Below are 17,067 nucleotides of genomic sequence, written 5' to 3'. Positions count from 1 at the left end.
AAGTGTCCGCAACGCTGGGGTCAAAGACGAAAGAGCAGAAAGGCTTATCAGTGCTCCCAGCCAAGGAGAGATTGCAGACAGGCTTGAGGAAGATCTGGCACGAGGAGCAGCCACGCAGGGGTGAGATGCGGGTGGGGGATGAGGCCAGGGAGCAGAAATCCCCGCTGGCAGGGGGGAGGCAATGGGCAGCACCCCAGGGAGCCCAGGGACTCGCTGGACGGACCTTCTCATACCTCAGCAATGAGTGCTTCACTGCGGACAGGAGCGCAGGATCTCAGGAACCGGGTTTGCAAATCTTTATGAGGTTATGGCAGGGAAGAAACAAACCCAATTCATATTACAGTACAGAAAACATACTAATTTAAACTAAATTTAAAAGGTTTCCCTTTGAATGCTGTGGACTGGAAAGATAACAAATAGTAGCAAATTATTTTCACCTGCTTAAAACAAAGCAATTACTAGTACTTTGGTTATCTTACCTGGAAAGCCAGGCTCTGTTGAGAGCTGTTAAAGCCAAGTGTAAAAACAGTTTGCATGAAACATAATTAAAATTATGACCTGAGTGATCTTCTAAAACATCCCAAAGGAGTCCTGAAGTCAGAGCTATAGGAAAACGATTCATAGAATCATAGATAGAATCATAGAATGGTTTGGGTTGGAAGGGACCTTAAGGATCATCCAGTGCCACCCCTGCCATGGGCAGGGACCCCCTCCACTAGCCCAGGTTGCCCAAAGCCCCATCCAACCTGGCCTTGAACACTGCCAGGGAGCCAGGGGCAGCCACAGCTTCTCTGGGCACCCTGTGCCAGGGCCTCAGCACCCTCACAGGGAAGGATTTCTTTCTAACATCTAGTCTAAATCTACCCTCTTTTAGTTTAAACCCATTACCCCTTGTCCTATCATTCCTCTCTACCTCTTGACTTTGATCCTGAACTGGCTCCTAAATGTTGTCCACTGCCTCGTGCCACCGTCCCTTCCACTGCTGCCGCTGCCATCTGCCCCGTGCCATGCCGTGCCATGCCGTGCCATGCAGTGCCGTGCCGTGCCGTGCCGTGCCATGCCGTGCCATGCCATGCTGTGCCATGCAGTGCCGTACCATGCAGTGCCATGCAGTGCCGTGCCGTGCCGTGCCGTGCTGTGCCATGCCGTGCCACGCAGTGCCGTGCCGTGCCGTGCTGTGCCATGCCATGCCATGCCGTGCCACGCTGTGCCATGCCGTGCCGTGCCGTGCCGTGCCATGCCGTGCCATGCCACGCCGTGCCGTGCCGCCTGTCCCTGCCCCACGCACACTGGGGGCTCTGCAGCTGCTTTCTCTGCCCAGCACGGAGGGATGCTTTCCACCTGGGTGCACACCTCTCCAGCGTTTGACCGGGAATCCTGCAATGTATCATTCTCTTCTCTTCACCCACTGAGGACCAATACAAACAAATCCCACTTCCGACGCTCCGCCTAAAGGGTGCTCTTCCTCAGTCAGCCCCTATCCTAGCGATACCCCGGCACTCCTCCGGGCAGATCCCTGGGGTCTGACCCAGCAAATATACAAATAAATACATGGTTATAAAGTAATCACGCAAGCCATCATTTTCTTCCTTTCTTCACCCTCGTTCAGCACATACAGCTCTACATGTCTAGCTAGTTTATCCATTCAGTGATTAAAGAACTGAAAATGTTTTTTCTAATTAATTATTGTAGTTAATTAAAAAAATAAAGAAAACAAACATTCTGTGCAGTTGCCAAACAACAGGAACATAGGATTGAACAACAATTTTTTAAATTTTTTTTCTCCCAACAGTATTCAGTTATGGGTTTCATACTGAGTTCGATTACAAAGGTATTTTCAGTTTACTCATTTAATGAATTACAAGCAATTCCATTATTCACTCTCCTTATTTCCAGTTCTTTTCCTACAAACTAGAACATTACCCTCCCAACAGCCCCCCGAATGCAATGGCTGTATCTCTGCGCCGTGCCAAGCCGAAAGCCTTGCTGGGGCCTGAGCTCAAACAAATCAGCCCGTTTCAACTACGCAGCTCAGGCCCTCACAGAGTCAGAACCAGACTCCTGTTTCTCACAATTTGGAAACACATACTATTTCTCAACAGAAAACTGAAACCAAGATGACACCTGGAGAGAAAACTTTTGCAGAATTTGGCTTTTGTCTAAATTAACCTCCCAGTCAATAAACTGCCCGTTTATGCCATCAGCCACGTTTCTGAGCAAACCACAGCTCTGCTGCTGACGTGCATGATGAGGGAACCAGGCAACGGGGAGAAAAACATCATCTCACCAAAGGACCGTAATCTGAAGGTTTCATCGGACGTGAATGACAAAGTTACACCGACTACAACCTCCCTGCGTTAGAGAAGCAGGTCACAGTTTTATTTTAAATAACTGTGTCTTATTTATTGCTCCATTTGTTCTTTCCAGGAAAGCACAACGACAGAAAAGACAGAACAAACACTTCAATGTCCCATGGGCAACTGGTTCTTACTCGGTACATCTTCTCCTCTGAAGAGATGTGTTTGCCTTGATAACCCCCCAGATACAAAGCTGTATTTCGTACAGTTTGTCATGGAGACTTTGCACATACCCACGCCCACCCCGATTGCTCGGGGCAGTGCCTATGTCCTCCGTGAAGCACGTTGCACACTGGGGCCTGACCCGTGACAGGACTCCCTATGGCTCATACTTACATGGCACCAAAACCTCCTTCCTGGGTCGTCCCCGTGTCTCTGGGTCAGCACAATCCCAAAAGAAACTGGTGCCAAACCTTTTGCCAGGTCATTTCCTTAGGAAACCCGCTGTGATGCACGTAGAGCCTGGTGGGGACTGCGGTCAGCTCCTCTACTCGTCAGGTGTCCTGGTCCCCAGGGATGCTCCGTTGGCTGTATGGGACCTGTTCAGCAGCACGGGTGGCTTTGCCTGCAAGACCTGGACTCTCTTAGCTCTACCTCCAGAGAGCAGGTCTGTAGAGCTCCAGCCCGGTGATGCTGCTGGCAAGATTAAAATCATATGAACAGGAATGTGTGCAGTAGAGGGACATTTGGCTACGGGCCATTTCTGGTGAGATCCACCACTGGGAGGATCACAGAATCATAGATTTGCTTATGGTTGGAAAAGACCCTTGAGATCCCCAAGTCCCACCGTTACCCCAGCACTGCCCAGCCCCCCACTAACCCATGTCCCCAAGCACCACATCTCCACGGCTTTTAAATCCCTCCAGGGACGGGGACTGCACCACTGCCCTGCTTACAGTGCTTACAGCACCCTTCCTCCTGCCCTGAGGGAGACGTCCAGGAGAAAGTCCACGTGGGAGGGGTGACCGGCCAAGGTTGTCAGAGAGCAGTGAAGACACTCTTTCAAACATTAGACTCTGCTGCACGTGTAAAAACACATTTTAAACTATATTCCCCTAACGCTTTATAATTCGGCACACACTTAGAACCGAAGAACGATACCACGCTAAACTGCAGGTCTCGTGGCATCAGAAAGACGCGCAGACACCCGATTCTTCCGCAGAGAACACGTGTGTGTGCGCGTTCGTTACTCTGCATGGGTATTTGGGGTATGTTTGCCCTGGAAAGCAAACGAGGACACGTGCCCGTGCGCTGTGATTGCAGCCTTCATTCCTCTCACGTGGGAAGTCTGAGTTACTCCGGTAGGGAGCAAACGCAATGCCGTACCACTGGCGGGGTGCGGTTCCTCCCCTGAAAGGAACTCCCCTCCTCTTCTTCAAGTCGGCCCGCTCGAACTAGTTGGCAGAGTTGCAAGTAACAAACATCTTAACAGAAAAAATCAAGAATGTTCATGAAGTGCAAAGAGGCTAAATTCACTGGAAAATTTATTCATGGTATATAATTCTGTAATAGAGTGTCTAACAAAATTACACTCTGAGCTGCATGGTTAAACAGGACAATTTTGCTGCAATCAACATTTAATTTTTTTTGCGGAAAGTCTTGATTTCAAATATCCTGGAAATGTTTAACATCTGATATTAATAAGAGTACAGATTTAATATAAGGCTCTTTATTCCACAGACATGATAAGCATCATGACAAGTGGTGTAACTATAGCAACTATTTTTTTTTTTTTCTTTCTTTCTTTTTCCACTGAACAGCAAGAACAGACGTCTCACTGGATGTGGTGCCAGACTCTTCTCCCAGGTAGGGCTTGGTGCTCTGAGTTACAGAGGAGTCACTAAGCCAAACACCAGATCCCGGGACTGGAATGCCTTTCTTTCCTATTACGTCTGTCCGGTGTGTTTCATGGGCATTTACATGTATTTAGCTGTTAACTTAATTTCCTTTTTCTTTTTTCTTTTTTTTTCCCCACTATGGCTAGAAAATAAAACCATGCCTTTGTTCCTTGCTGTCAGACTGAGTTCAAACCCAACAAACCAAAGTCAAAATACCTATTTTCATGAACAAAAGAATGCTCTCCTCTGTAATGTATCACCGTACATCACTGAAAGAGATGCACACATTTCCCTTCCCGAAGCCCATAAAGAGAAAAAAGCTCTTGTGATGTTTTCCAGAGACGCTGGGTGTGAAAGTGGTGCCTATTTGCAATAAGAGAGAAACACTGAGAAAGACCAATTTCCTATGTGCTATTTTTTTTTATTTGCTGCTGCTTACTAGCCCCCCAAAACAAACCAACCCAGGCCCCTGCTGCACAAATTTATTCTCTGTTTGCTACCTGTGTCAACGTAAAATAATATCTGTCTCATTTTACAGTATTATTTCATGTCAGTGACAAATGAATGCTCAGCTGTGTCTCACGCTCATTTTACTCACATGCTCCTTCGGTTTATCAGCACTGTCATTTCCAAGCGCTACACTGAAATTTTCTATGGGTTTGTTTTCCACAAGGTGACAAAATACATCAAGGCTTGGGTAAAATCACCGAAGACACACAACCGCACGCAGGGACGTGCTCGTGTAACGCCGGGACGCCCGTGCCTGGGCACTGCAGACGCAAACGACACGCCGTGCCAGGAGCGCGAGAGCTGTCCTGCAAACATGGCTGGCACCGGCCGTTCCTGGGGTATGCTCCATCCCGTGACAGCCATCCTTTCTTTTCTCATCCTGTTGCCTGTTGCACGCTTCAACACACCGTGATTTTCTACCACCGAGGGTTTTTTCCATTCTTCTCTGTACAGTCTTTGAACAGTTTTCTTCATGCTTGTAATCATGCACACAGGCAACTGCATGAGTTCACGTCTTTATTCTGAGAACTCCATTTACCTGTAATATTGCTTATTTTCAGTTTCCCTGGCCTTTTTACTCCATTATTACTATGATTAGCTTTTTGAACTCACTATATTTTCAATAGGTTTGTGAACAAATACTCTTTCAGCTAGCCCATTGCCACGGGTTCTGCCTACCGGTGGAAACACTTTGTACCTGCTTGTACCTGCTTGCCTGTGAGCTGTTCCACTAAAGACCAGACTCCGATGACTGCAAATATCGTTAATCTCAGAAAAATACACAACAGGAAAAAAAAAAAAAGAAAAGAAAAGATCTTTTGTTCTGAGTAAAAACGCAGCAGTAGTCACGCAGAACTGAAATCCCAACAGAAAAATTTGAGAGGAACGGGCTCCGCTCATTCCCAGCCAGCCACGGTCCCTTTTTCTGCAGGAAAAAAGAGAGGGGGAGCGTTCCCCCGTCAGATCTGCCGGCGGGTGCTTTGTTGACTGAACCTCACGTACATTCAATCCCGTTACCTCGCTGGCAGCTATGAATACACCTCCCGTACACCTGAGGGGAAAGAAATTTAAGTCACTCGTTTAATACAGGTTTTGCACCTAACCTTATTGTCTATATAGATTTCGTCACAAATGTAAGCGACTCACTTCTAAACCAGATGTTAGACGTCCTTAAAGGGATTCACTTCGCTGTCCTTTGCTCCCTGCAGCGTGCGACAGCTGTCCTGGCCCTGGTGGCTGCAACGCCGTTGTGCGGGAACCGAAGCAGAGCTGCTTCCCAGACGTTTTAATTCAGTACAGAACTATTTAAGGAGTGTTGGCTTGTTGGGTTTTGGTTTGGTTTTTTTTTTAAATTAAAAAAAAGGAAGCATGATACCTTTACTTTGACAAACAGGAAAATAAAATGTCTGCCTCCAGGCATGTGTTACTGGCTGCTGCTGGGCAGAGCTGGGCAGGACGATGTGTGTAAGGGAAGAAATCCCTCCCGTCTCCCACCAAGCTGAAGTAACCGGATTGCAGCAGGGAATGGCCACCGAGCAGCAACTTTAAGCACAACCACTGCACTTCACCGCCCATTAGAAATATTTTCTCTCCCAGAACACTGCACCTCAAGTGCACTGAAGGCCTTTCCAACCGGTCCTGTCTGCGTACCGAGCCCCGACACGTGGGGGAGGCGGCATGGCGAGACGGGGAGTACTCGGGGCTTGTCCCACCCATGCTGCCTCGGAAACAGATCTGCAGTGCGTGGTGACAGCTGCTCGTCTAACTCTTAATAATAACCATTTCATAAATTCAATTAACTGATCGTAATAACCACAGGCAAACTAAAATGGCTGCAAAACAATTTTCTAGCCGTCAAAAATCACCAACTGCAACCAAGATCAAGAAAATCTGTGAAGACTCTAAATCATACAGCCTCCAACGTAGCTCCCGTACCAGCTCAGAGGCCAGAACACAGTATGAAGTTTAGCGGATGCTTCCCTCAGCCTTTGACTTCATGGCCGTTAGTTGTTCTCTCCTCAAATCCCTTTTCTACCTCCAGCGGAGTTATCCACGCTTTGATCCGCAGTGGCCAGACAGCATCGTGCGTCTGGGTGGTAAATCTTTCGTGGGCTTGGAGGATTCCCGATTCTATCGAGTCAGGTTTTGCACCTGAGGTTCCGGATCATGGCTGCGCTTGGGGACACTTTTGTTATAACAACAATAACGATTAAAAGAGTCCACATCCCAAAAGCTGCAAGATGCAATTGTGATGCTTCCTATTGCTTGGATAGGGGAGACAAAGAAATATGACCCCACATATTGCAATGTCCCAGCCTGGGGCGATTTCAGTGAAATTCAGCTGAGAATGTCAAGTCTGATTTCATAATCCTACAACTCTTTATCTGAGTCACCTCATTAGCACAGATGAGGATGTGAGCGCACGTAAGAAACTACAGCAAGCTACCACGTGAGAGCAGCATCAGGTGAGTCCTGTCAAGGTGACATTTACCCTGCTCAGGAGAAAGGCAGTCACCACAAATATATGGAAGACGAGAGCCAAAAGTCTTTGTCTTTTCCCTGATATTACAATTTATGAATTGGACAAATTCTCCCTGAGAGGATGTAAGGACTGATAAATTAGTCAAAGGGAGAACTCGGTGCTGCTAAGAGTTTATTAGGCAGAAAAGTGAGAGAGGGACTGGTCCATGAGGTATAACAATATATGCAAAATTTACAGCTCACACTCCTTCCAAATTTCCTAGGAAAAAAGATCACATGAAAAGAAAAAAAGAAACAATGGAACAAAAGAGGAATACTAATACTAATATACTAATTAACACTCGTGTCACAAAGACATTTATCTAGCTACCTAGCTTTTAATATCCAAAGCACTTATAGCCGCGAATAATGTGTTTTAACTACAACTAGCATTGTTCAAACATCAAACTATAAGGTGATTGTTTAAGTGCATAAAGAATTTCAGTTTTTAAAAAAGGAAACAGTCTGACACTTTCCTGCCTATTTACAAGCCTTGTATCATGTAGGTCATGAAAGGTGTGAGATGGTCTGCAGAATAGTTAATACGGGAGCATGCAATTATGTGAATGTATCAAAGTGCATCATCATATCCAGTTATTTTGAGATGCAAAAAGGAAGTAACTGAATCCCCGAGCGCTCAGGCAGGAGGGGACCTGGCTCAGGCTGCGACCCCCCCAGGGTCCCACGGCATCTACTGGCTTGTTACTGCCACACTTTGAGTTCTTCCGGCAAAATTTCCTGGCCATATAATAATATTTAAAAAAAAAATTAAAATGTCGTCAGTAGCTGAGTCCAGCTACGCTTAACAAAGTCAACAGGACGAAGGCTTGGCTTCCCCTGACCTACCCTGAGGTCTCATTCAAGCAACAATTGCAAGAGACTTATTTCGGAGAGGTTTTAAATGAAATCTTTAAATGACACAAACTGCTCTCAGCCATACAAAGTGCTGTCATGCTTTAAAAAATATATATCCGTCATAAGGAAAACCCTTCACAGTTTGAAATGTCATGAGAAGAGTCTGACCCTGCATTGCCCAGAAGGGTAATTGCAAACCCCCTCGTATCACTCACGGGACGGTTAGGGAGAGAATAATTTCTGGCACTAGTTTGGCTGCTGGGCAACAGGATGCTGTCATGGATATCTAAAACTTGAAGGAAAACATTGATTCCAATGGATATTGAGACCTTGAGAAACTGGTAAAAATTAAAATGCAAATTGAACGTGCAAATGCAAATGGAGGGAGGAGGAACTACTTTCTCGGAACAAAAGTCCTGTTTTTTCCTTTTCTTAAAGGAGAAATCTGGAGAGAGCAGCTGCCATGGCCCCAGGCTGGTCACTGCGGGGATGGGGTGCTGCGCCGTGGGGAGCGGGGGGGGCTCTGCTCTGCCCCGAGTCCCGGCCCCGCCGGCGGCAAAGGGCTCCGAGGACAGGGTGGGAAAGGGAACTCGCCAAAACCACCGCATGCGCCAAAAACGTCAAACAGCACCTTTAAGTTTCACTCGACTTTCTTCAGAGCATACCAAATTGTATTTTCCTTTCCAGCATATTGGACTTCAGGCAGTTTAGTTCTGCGTGCCTGCGCCTCTTTAGAGGTTGTATCCGTATAAATATTTTAGTTTAAAAAGTAAATAAGACAATATCAAACCAGCGAAATTGTACCCGTGGAAAAGAGGCCTCATTAGGGAAATCCCTCGGTGTGTACAAAAGTAAAGGGTGTTCAACCTCATCAGGTGTTGCTGGGCTTGGAAAATATGTGCTAATGAATACGTCATTTCTGGAATATATACTTACGTGCCAGTTTCCGGCTTAAAGCCGCAAAAGTAGTGGAGTGTGAGGAGCCTAACGGCGCGTGCAAGGGACCCGCGGGCATCTCCCGATCAGTGTATGCGTGTCAGAGACGTGTCCCCGACCGGGAGGGACCACTGGGAGAGCGGCTCGGGAGAAAAGGTACGTGGTCATTACAGGAAGAGGGAGGAAAAAGTCACCTCTGAACTGCAGAAAATGGAAAACAAACACTGCAGCTATGGGTCATAGTGCGGCACAACAGCAAATTGTGTTGCATCTGCTTTAGCAAACCGTGCTATGCGAAGTTACAGAAAAATAAGCGTTAATGTTCCTGAGGGGGAGCAATTCCAACGCAGCCTGTTGCAAACAAACACATTTTTGCTAACGCTTTAGTCGGTGCCACCCGGTCCCTGCCGAGCAGGAATTGTGCGGGTCCCCGGGGAGCAGCCCAGCCGCCCCTCTGGGGCCCGGCGGAGGGACCCGGCCCTGCTGGAGGGGGCACGGGGTGCACCACGCAGGGAACGGCGCCAGCCCCGGCGCTGCAGCCACCTCGCTGCAACGAAACAGATGTTCCCTCGATCTCCCATCTATTGCCTGGGCACAGAGCCACAGAGCGGTTGGGGTTGGGAAGGACATTACAGGTCATCGTGTCCAACACCCTGCCACGGGCATGGTCCTGCGCGCCATGGCCAAAACAGCTGTAAAAAGGAGTTTTAGTATCAGTTCCGAACAGGGGAAACGCTCAGGTTCTGCGGTAAAACGGAGCTGAAAACACAACGCAAAGCCGAGCTCCTGCAGAGGAAGGGGACCAGCCAACTCCGTGCCCCAAAATCACATTTCGGTAGTTCAGAGCACTCACGTTTTCTAACCCAAGGGAAACTGGGGGAGTCCGTGCCCTTCCGGAGCCGAGCCTTCCTCCAGGAGGGTGAGAGGAAACCGATTTTAACTGCACAACTTGCCAAAAAAGGGCAGTGAATTTGCTTGTACATTTTATGCTCGAGTGCCTCCCCTATCACGTGAAATCTGTCCTCTGGACGAAGTTTTACAGCCTGCGGCACAGAGGGTGCCACTGCGGCGGAGGCGGGTGCCATCGCTCCTGCACCGCTTCTTGCACAGCCCGAGGGCGAGATCTGGGGCTCCGCACCCCGACAGCGCCCGGGCGGCCCAGGGGTCACCCCCAGCGCGACTCGTCCCACGGTCAGCCAAATAAAGTGGAATCTACCGTGTCAATAAAATCATTTACAACTTGGGAAACAGGAAAATATGGATTAGGGACTAATTAGGGGTGCTGCATGGGCTTATGCGGATGTATCTCTGTGCAATAATTTCAATATAAGCAGATCATCATCAGAAGAAATTTATGATAAATGTTGTTTTTCAGTAAGCCATTCTAGAATAAAAACAGATGCAGTGAAGACCTGTCAAAGTCTTTTGCTTATCAATTTTGGCTGCAAATTCTCATTTCTTAGCAGTCTCCACTGGATAGAGAATCCTTCAAGTGAGGTTGAACACAGAGCATTTTCTTGGGATGAAACTAGTCAGATTTAAAACAAAAATGACGCTTCAATCCAGAAAATAATTATTCTATACCACATACTCTAAGGCGTGACGAGCTACAGAACATCACACAATTGGGGCCCAAAGCCTTCAAAGAGTTGCCCGGTCCCCGGTGATGCCGCTGCGGGATGGTGCAGGTGGCCCCGGGGGTGCCCCGGGCTTCAGGGACTGCGCGCAGGAGGAGCATGGGCACGGAAAATCCTGGGCACTAGAGAGTAACTCGAACTATTTACCTCTCAACATAAGCTCCAGATCGGTTTGAAACCATGTCATGACTCACATCACAACAGTTTCATTACAGCATAATCTAAGTAATTGCATAGATATTCTAGGAGAGATACGACCGAGAAACGTAACGACTTCACACAACCCGGTGCTGCACATACCTTACACATGAGCTCAACGCTTTGCAATCACCACGGAAATTCCTCTGCATACAGATCGAGCAAAAAAACGACTTGTAAAGCAACTGCAAACCTTTTGGAAGCAGCGCGCTGTGCCCGAGCCCTGGGAGGAGAGCTCCTGCCTGGACTGTGCCCGAGCTACCTCCCTCCTAACACGACCATAACTGCTCAGCAGCCTCAGCGGTGCTAACGGCCTGCTCCGTACAAAAGCCAACCCTGCCAGCTCTGTCCTTGCAGAGACGCACGATGATTGGCATTTTCACATTAGTTCCGTTAGTACTGGAGATCTACTCGTTGCCCAAAGCGGAGCACAGGACCGGGTTAGGGGAAACCCAATGTGAATTCAAGACGAATGCAAAGCTCAAGGATCTGCCAGCTGCAGCACCAAGTTCAGAAGGGATTTCTGCTGCGCAGGTAGCTGCCCCTTGATGTGCCCTGAACCCCTCGCAGCTGAGCACCACGGCACATTGCTGAGGCGGAAAGGTTACCTGCTGTTTGAAAATCTGAGGCAGCAAACGCAGCTAATATCAATTGATGTTTCTTCTTCAAAGCAATGGGACCACTGCGGTTTAGAGGTACTCAGCATCTGGCCCAGATCGAGCCGCAGTTCAGCAGGAACGACGACGAATGATAAAAGGTTGCTGATGAGGTGCAGCATTTCACCATCACCCCTGCTCAAACAGCTCTACGTGCTGAAGGACTACCATACCGTCTTGTTGCAAAAAGCAACCGAAATAACAACGCTCGGTAATAATAATCCAGCCAAAAAAGCGGGGGGTCACTCTCCATTCAGTCTCTCCTTGACTGCTTTTATCAAGGTTATGACAGAGTTGAGAGCACAGGAAGCTCACGGGCACCACTCAGGTGCTTCCTGGAGCAAAAGAGGCCCCCGTGCCATGGCTTCCTTTGTCCTCGGCACAAAGCGTCAGACTGCTGCCCTCAAAGCGTTACGGCCTTGCTCTGGGACTCACATGGTCCCATCTGCAACGCACGAGCATCTCACCGTCCTCCTCCACGGGACGAGGCAGGGGTAAGGAGCGTGCCAGCCGCGCACCCGGAGGCTCTGAAAGCCCCAGGGACGGATCCAGGTCATTCAGACATGGCAAGCACTTTACTCACTGGCCTTCTCCTGACCTGTAAACATATCGCTTGGAGGTGGACCAGGAGAAGAGTGCCGCAGATATTTCTACAGTGCCAGATGGGACTCTCTAACTCTACAAAAGCATTTGGTGTTTTTTCGCCTTGTCCAGGTGATGGACAATTTTTTTCCCCTGAGTCAGATACCACGTCGAGTTTTTCAAGCCTTGTATTTCCATCAGTCCCAACAGTAAAGAAGTCCTGTTTGTCACTCAGAGGAAACAATTTAAAAGCATTATAAATGCATTATAAATGCATCTCTCCGTGCATCACACAGCAGAAATTGATACAGTAACGGCTTAAGCGCTGTGTTCATACCTACATACAAATATGTTACTAGCAAAACAAGTGTCAATTTACGACTCAGTTGATGTTTTCCTGATATCGTTGCTTTGCTTTTAATACAGTATATTGTTTCTTGCTGGTTTTTGTTTTGCATTCCTGGAAGAACAAATCAAAACATAGCAACCAGAGCTCCAGCAGTGAGCTGGAACAGAAACACTCCCGGGCGAGAAACGGAAAACGATACCTGATGCAGAAGAGCACCGGCGTGGGCAAGACCGTCGCAAGCCCAAACCACTCTCAGCATTTTTCATAGCTCAGCATGGCCCAAATTTTAAATCTGCTTAAAGAATCTGAATGGCCAATTGCTTCTTATAAGACTTGGATGACAAAATTACTTGCGTGCCTTTGCAGATAGCAATTCCTTCCATTTTACAATAATGTTACATGGAAAAAATAAGTTTTAGAAATCTGTGTGAGCTCCTAATTCTTTAAATTTTAAATGGTTTTTACATTTTATATAAAAAAGTGATTTCTCCTGAGATTTAGGGTGTCTTCTATCTCTCTCCTATTCTTCTCATCTCCTGCCTTTAGCAATTTTGCTTTCACACAGTCGCCCTTTACTCTTTCACATTTGATTTGCAATAATACTTTGAGTGGCCCCTTCTCCTCTCCGACTACTTTGTTATATTTCCCTCGACACCAGTCAGCACCAACCTTGCTGACTCGGGTGAGGCAGGTAATCCTGATGTTCCTCAAGAGCTTCACACCTTAAATAAGGCTTTCTGCCTGAGCTGTGCAAGTTAGAATAATGGGCATGATTCAAATACAATAAAAAGCAATTTGAACACTTCACAAGAACTCGAGCTGAATTGAAACTGGAGCTGTGGCAATTTACACCAGCTAAAGATATTAGTATTTTTTTTCCCTATGACTCAGAGACTCAATTCAAGCAACATTCCTACCTTTGCTGGTACAAGTTCTCACCTATTAGGGCTCAGCTAAACAGGTGGAAGGCTGTACACAGCAATTTCTTCTAGCACCAGCTGCACAGGACGGCGGTAACCAGGCCAGTACCTGTGGTACCTGGGCAAAGCCGTCTGAGCACACCCACGGAGCTGCAGCGCTGAGAAATGTCTATTAATGGTTCTTAGTTATTTGTCTCCAATTCCGAATGCTTTCTCATTCCCCTCATTTCACTAGAAAAGCAGTAATTCCTGGCTGATGAGGCCACAGACACAAAATTAGCTCACGAGATCACCACGTAGGCAGTCACAACACTCAGAAAAAGCCAGCCCTCAAAAATTGTTCACTCGTGGTTATTCAGGAGTGGACACTGGGATCACCCCCCCGTCAAAAAAATACCTTGCAAACTTTTTTTGAGCCATTTATAACTTCAGAGTAAAGAAGATTAACATGTGAGTTAGCAAACGTTATTTTTATGCTGCCAGGCAACCCTGGTAGAGCTGCTAGAAATGACTCAGAAAGCATTTTGTTAGTTAGATCCGATTGCCATAATTAACTTTTGATCATTTGTTTGTTCCTTTTTAAAATTGTTATCAAATATCTACATCTTCAAAGGCTTTATTGGGATCCACCTCCACTGGTGGGAGGTAGAAGACCACCCGTCCCTTGTTTCGCTGGGGCACAGCACAGGGATTAAAAGCACCAAGCCCTGGGTCTCCCCTTTTCAAAGCAAGCCCTTCACGTGGCAGCTTTTGGTAATGCATGCGTGAACAATTTTTAAGTTAGATACTTGTTTTAACATAGCTGCACTATTGCACATTCCTCGTTTATTTACGTATATCATCATAATAATTTGAGAATAAAGTAATAAGAAGCTGGATTTTTCCTTACCTTTTTGGAAAGCAGGCATAAGCTATACAGTAGGTGGAAGAGTGTACCAAGTAACAGATTTTTGAACACTCTTTCTTACTGGTGGTATGCAGTCTACAGGAAAAGTAAATACATTGGTATGTATAATACATCTGTTCACAATAAACTCTTCAAATTTTGCCCTGTCATGGAGGCCACGACACTAATCCAAGTGAAGAGCTCAGATTAAAGCAGCGATAGTGGAAAGCTGAGAGACGCCAATATACAAAATTAACTCTGGGCTGGAATAAATGAACCAGTTCACAGAAGTTCAGGTACCTCTGAACATGGGAGCAGCTGCTCAGAAAAGAGTGGGCCTGGTTGAATTTTTTTTTTTTCCCCCTCTCCCCTGAACAAACTCTGGAACATTTTGGCTTTAGTTTAAGACTCCCCAGTCCTTCCTCACCCATTTCAGGCTTCTTCCTCAGAAAGATGGACTAGGCAACGTCATGTCAGTGATGTTAAGGACGAACACGAGTGAATACACAAAAACACCAGGGCACAGAACGGGAGCTTTTGCACAGCGGTGTCTGCACATCTGTCCGAGACAGGAGATGCTTGTGGTCCACGTACCCCATCCACAGTTTGCTGATGGGAACCCCCAAATCAACGTCCATTCTCAACGCATGGAGGAAAGCGGGGGTGGGCACACACTGCTGAGGGTGGAGGGGAGCTGACAGCGCGCGGGAGAGCACTGTTTTAAAATGGAGACATGCAAACGATGCCTGGGCTGTTTGGGGAGAGCGGGCAGCGATTGCACTTTGCTACTGAAAACTGAACCCACTGCCACCCGAGTTCCGCTTAATGCTAAATAAAGGAGAAAGAGAAAAAATTGTCTTGAATATGCCCGCACGGGTACTGAGCCCTCAAAGCACCTGCTAACTTAAAAGTGCACAGACTTATAACCCTACTAAAAATTAGACTGAAAATTGCAAGTTTTTAGACCTTACAGTTTTCGGGCTAAACTCTCAACTAAACTCCTCGGGGAAACTCCCAGGAGCTGCTCTGCCTTTCCGACAGCTGTTGGCCACTTTGATGCGCTCGGTCTTTGCCAAAGAGATGCTACACACCTCCTGCTCACTACTGTATACTACTAGGCTACTCTGCACTACTCATCTTCACCTCAGCGCTTCATTGCTATAGCAGATAAAAAAGGAAACAAAAGGGGGAAAACTTGACCACAGCCATTCTCACAGACTGTGCGATTTTTCCTGTGAGATTGGAAATGGGGACACTGGAAGACCAACACTCCCTGTGCTGCCAAGTCCTAGAGACCCCAGTCCCTGCAAGAGAGCATCTTCCCGGAGGAGCCGCTCCCAGGACGCAGCGGGCAGTTGGGTTTCCTTCTCATGGCTGCTTCCAGGGGGAAATGCGTGAAAGCAAACGCCCTTCCAGTAAGGTCTGCTCGTCCAGCCTGCGAGCTGCACAACCTCCTCATTACCAAGCAACCGAGATGCTGATTTCCCTGTCGCTCTGTTTGGTAAAACCATGAATTAAAACAAGTTGCTAGGGAAAAGGAGTAATTACATGTAAATCTCAATATAAGTTAAGTATGGGTTGGAGGTTCAAATGTTTTTCTCGTAGTCTGACACTCTGCTCTTGCAGACACAAGCAGACAACCGAGCAGGAGCACTCACTATCTGTTCAACTTCAGACTTGATGAGAAGCGTCTTCTCAAATAGCGTGAAATTCGACCAAGGACACATGAGAGCAGAATGAACTCGTTACACGGATGGAAGCTGCTGTGCACCAAATTCTGCTCATCTGAGTCTGCCGCAAACAGGCATTAGCAAGAAAAAGCTGTTGAATGAGTAAAAGCATGCACATGCCAGATGGCAAACTGGAATGATTAAGCGAGTTTTCATAAGTAACACAGTTTTAGACTGAAAAGCTGAAATATATCCCATTCAGCACGAAATCCCTCCCAGGTCATGGCTGGGGAGCTCAGCTTGTGAAACTTCTTGCTTCCCATATGTCCTAACAAAAAGCTGGAACTCCGCGAGTCCCTGTTCCTCCTGATGGGTGGGACAGAAGGTCACTGTATTGCGAGTGATTTTCTTCCCATGTTAGCGGAGTTTCTTCCTTTATCCTCGCACTACAATGCCAATGCTCGAGCCCAGCTCTCCTAAGCGCTCTGCACATTTTTTCCGAGCTCAAATCCCTGCAGCTCAGCTGAGAGTTGTGTGCAGCATCTCTGCACAATGCTCAGCGCTGCTGCTGAGGACCGCCCGCCCTGAGGAAGCCACCCAGGTATTTTATAGGCCTTCCAGTTTTACATGCACATCTTCAGTTCATTAGGCATTCCTTTCAATAATAATAATAATAATAATAATAATAATAATAATAATAATAATAATAATAATAATAAGGTAATAATAAACCATGGAGGTTTGGTTCAAGGCTGTATTTCTGTAAAAGCATCCAGATTTTTCTTTTGGTTTGGACTCTGGACATGGGGCGTATATGTAGGACAGGGCATAAATTTGGGCTTAGTCACCAAATTCCCCAATGTTTGGAGGTACATGAATCCCATGCTGTGTATTTTCCCATATTTGTGTATTTTCAATAGAAATGGCAACTCCAGTCTCCAGTACCTGAGCAAGCCATGAACAGCAGCATCACCGGAAAACATAATAGAAAATCAAACTGGAAACCCCAGCTGTACTTTTGCACTTAGGACAAAACACTCGGTAGCTAAGCCAGATCTGCATCGAAGCTAGCTTTGCACAGTGCTGATGAGTCTCAGACTCATCCTTTAATCCCCTTCAATTAATCTACTTTCAGCCTAACGCAGAGAGTTTC

At 46.9% G+C, this 17,067-nt stretch overlaps 1 protein-coding gene across 4 annotated transcripts in view; it reads right to left on the bottom strand.

Annotated features, from left to right (window-relative positions):
• The window catches only part of GRM7 (glutamate metabotropic receptor 7), a 303,342-nt gene that overhangs the window by 13,894 nt on the left and 272,381 nt on the right, over positions 1-17,067 (bottom strand). For 2 of the 4 annotated variants that reach the window (XM_075762512.1, XM_075762509.1), the window contains one exon: positions 14,248-14,340. The exons of the other annotated variants lie outside the window; for them this stretch is intronic. In XM_075762512.1, coding sequence (XP_075618627.1) covers positions 14,270-14,340 — 71 coding nt within the window. In that variant the 3' untranslated portion in view covers positions 14,248-14,269. The remainder of the gene's footprint in view (positions 1-14,247; positions 14,341-17,067) is intronic. 4 annotated transcript variants of the gene reach the window in all.

This window comes from Balearica regulorum, chromosome 10 (genome assembly GCF_011004875.1).
Source record: "Balearica regulorum gibbericeps isolate bBalReg1 chromosome 10, bBalReg1.pri, whole genome shotgun sequence".
Lineage (NCBI taxonomy): Eukaryota > Metazoa > Chordata > Aves > Gruiformes > Gruidae > Balearica > Balearica regulorum.
This window is presented reverse-complemented; position numbering and strand designations above follow the sequence as displayed.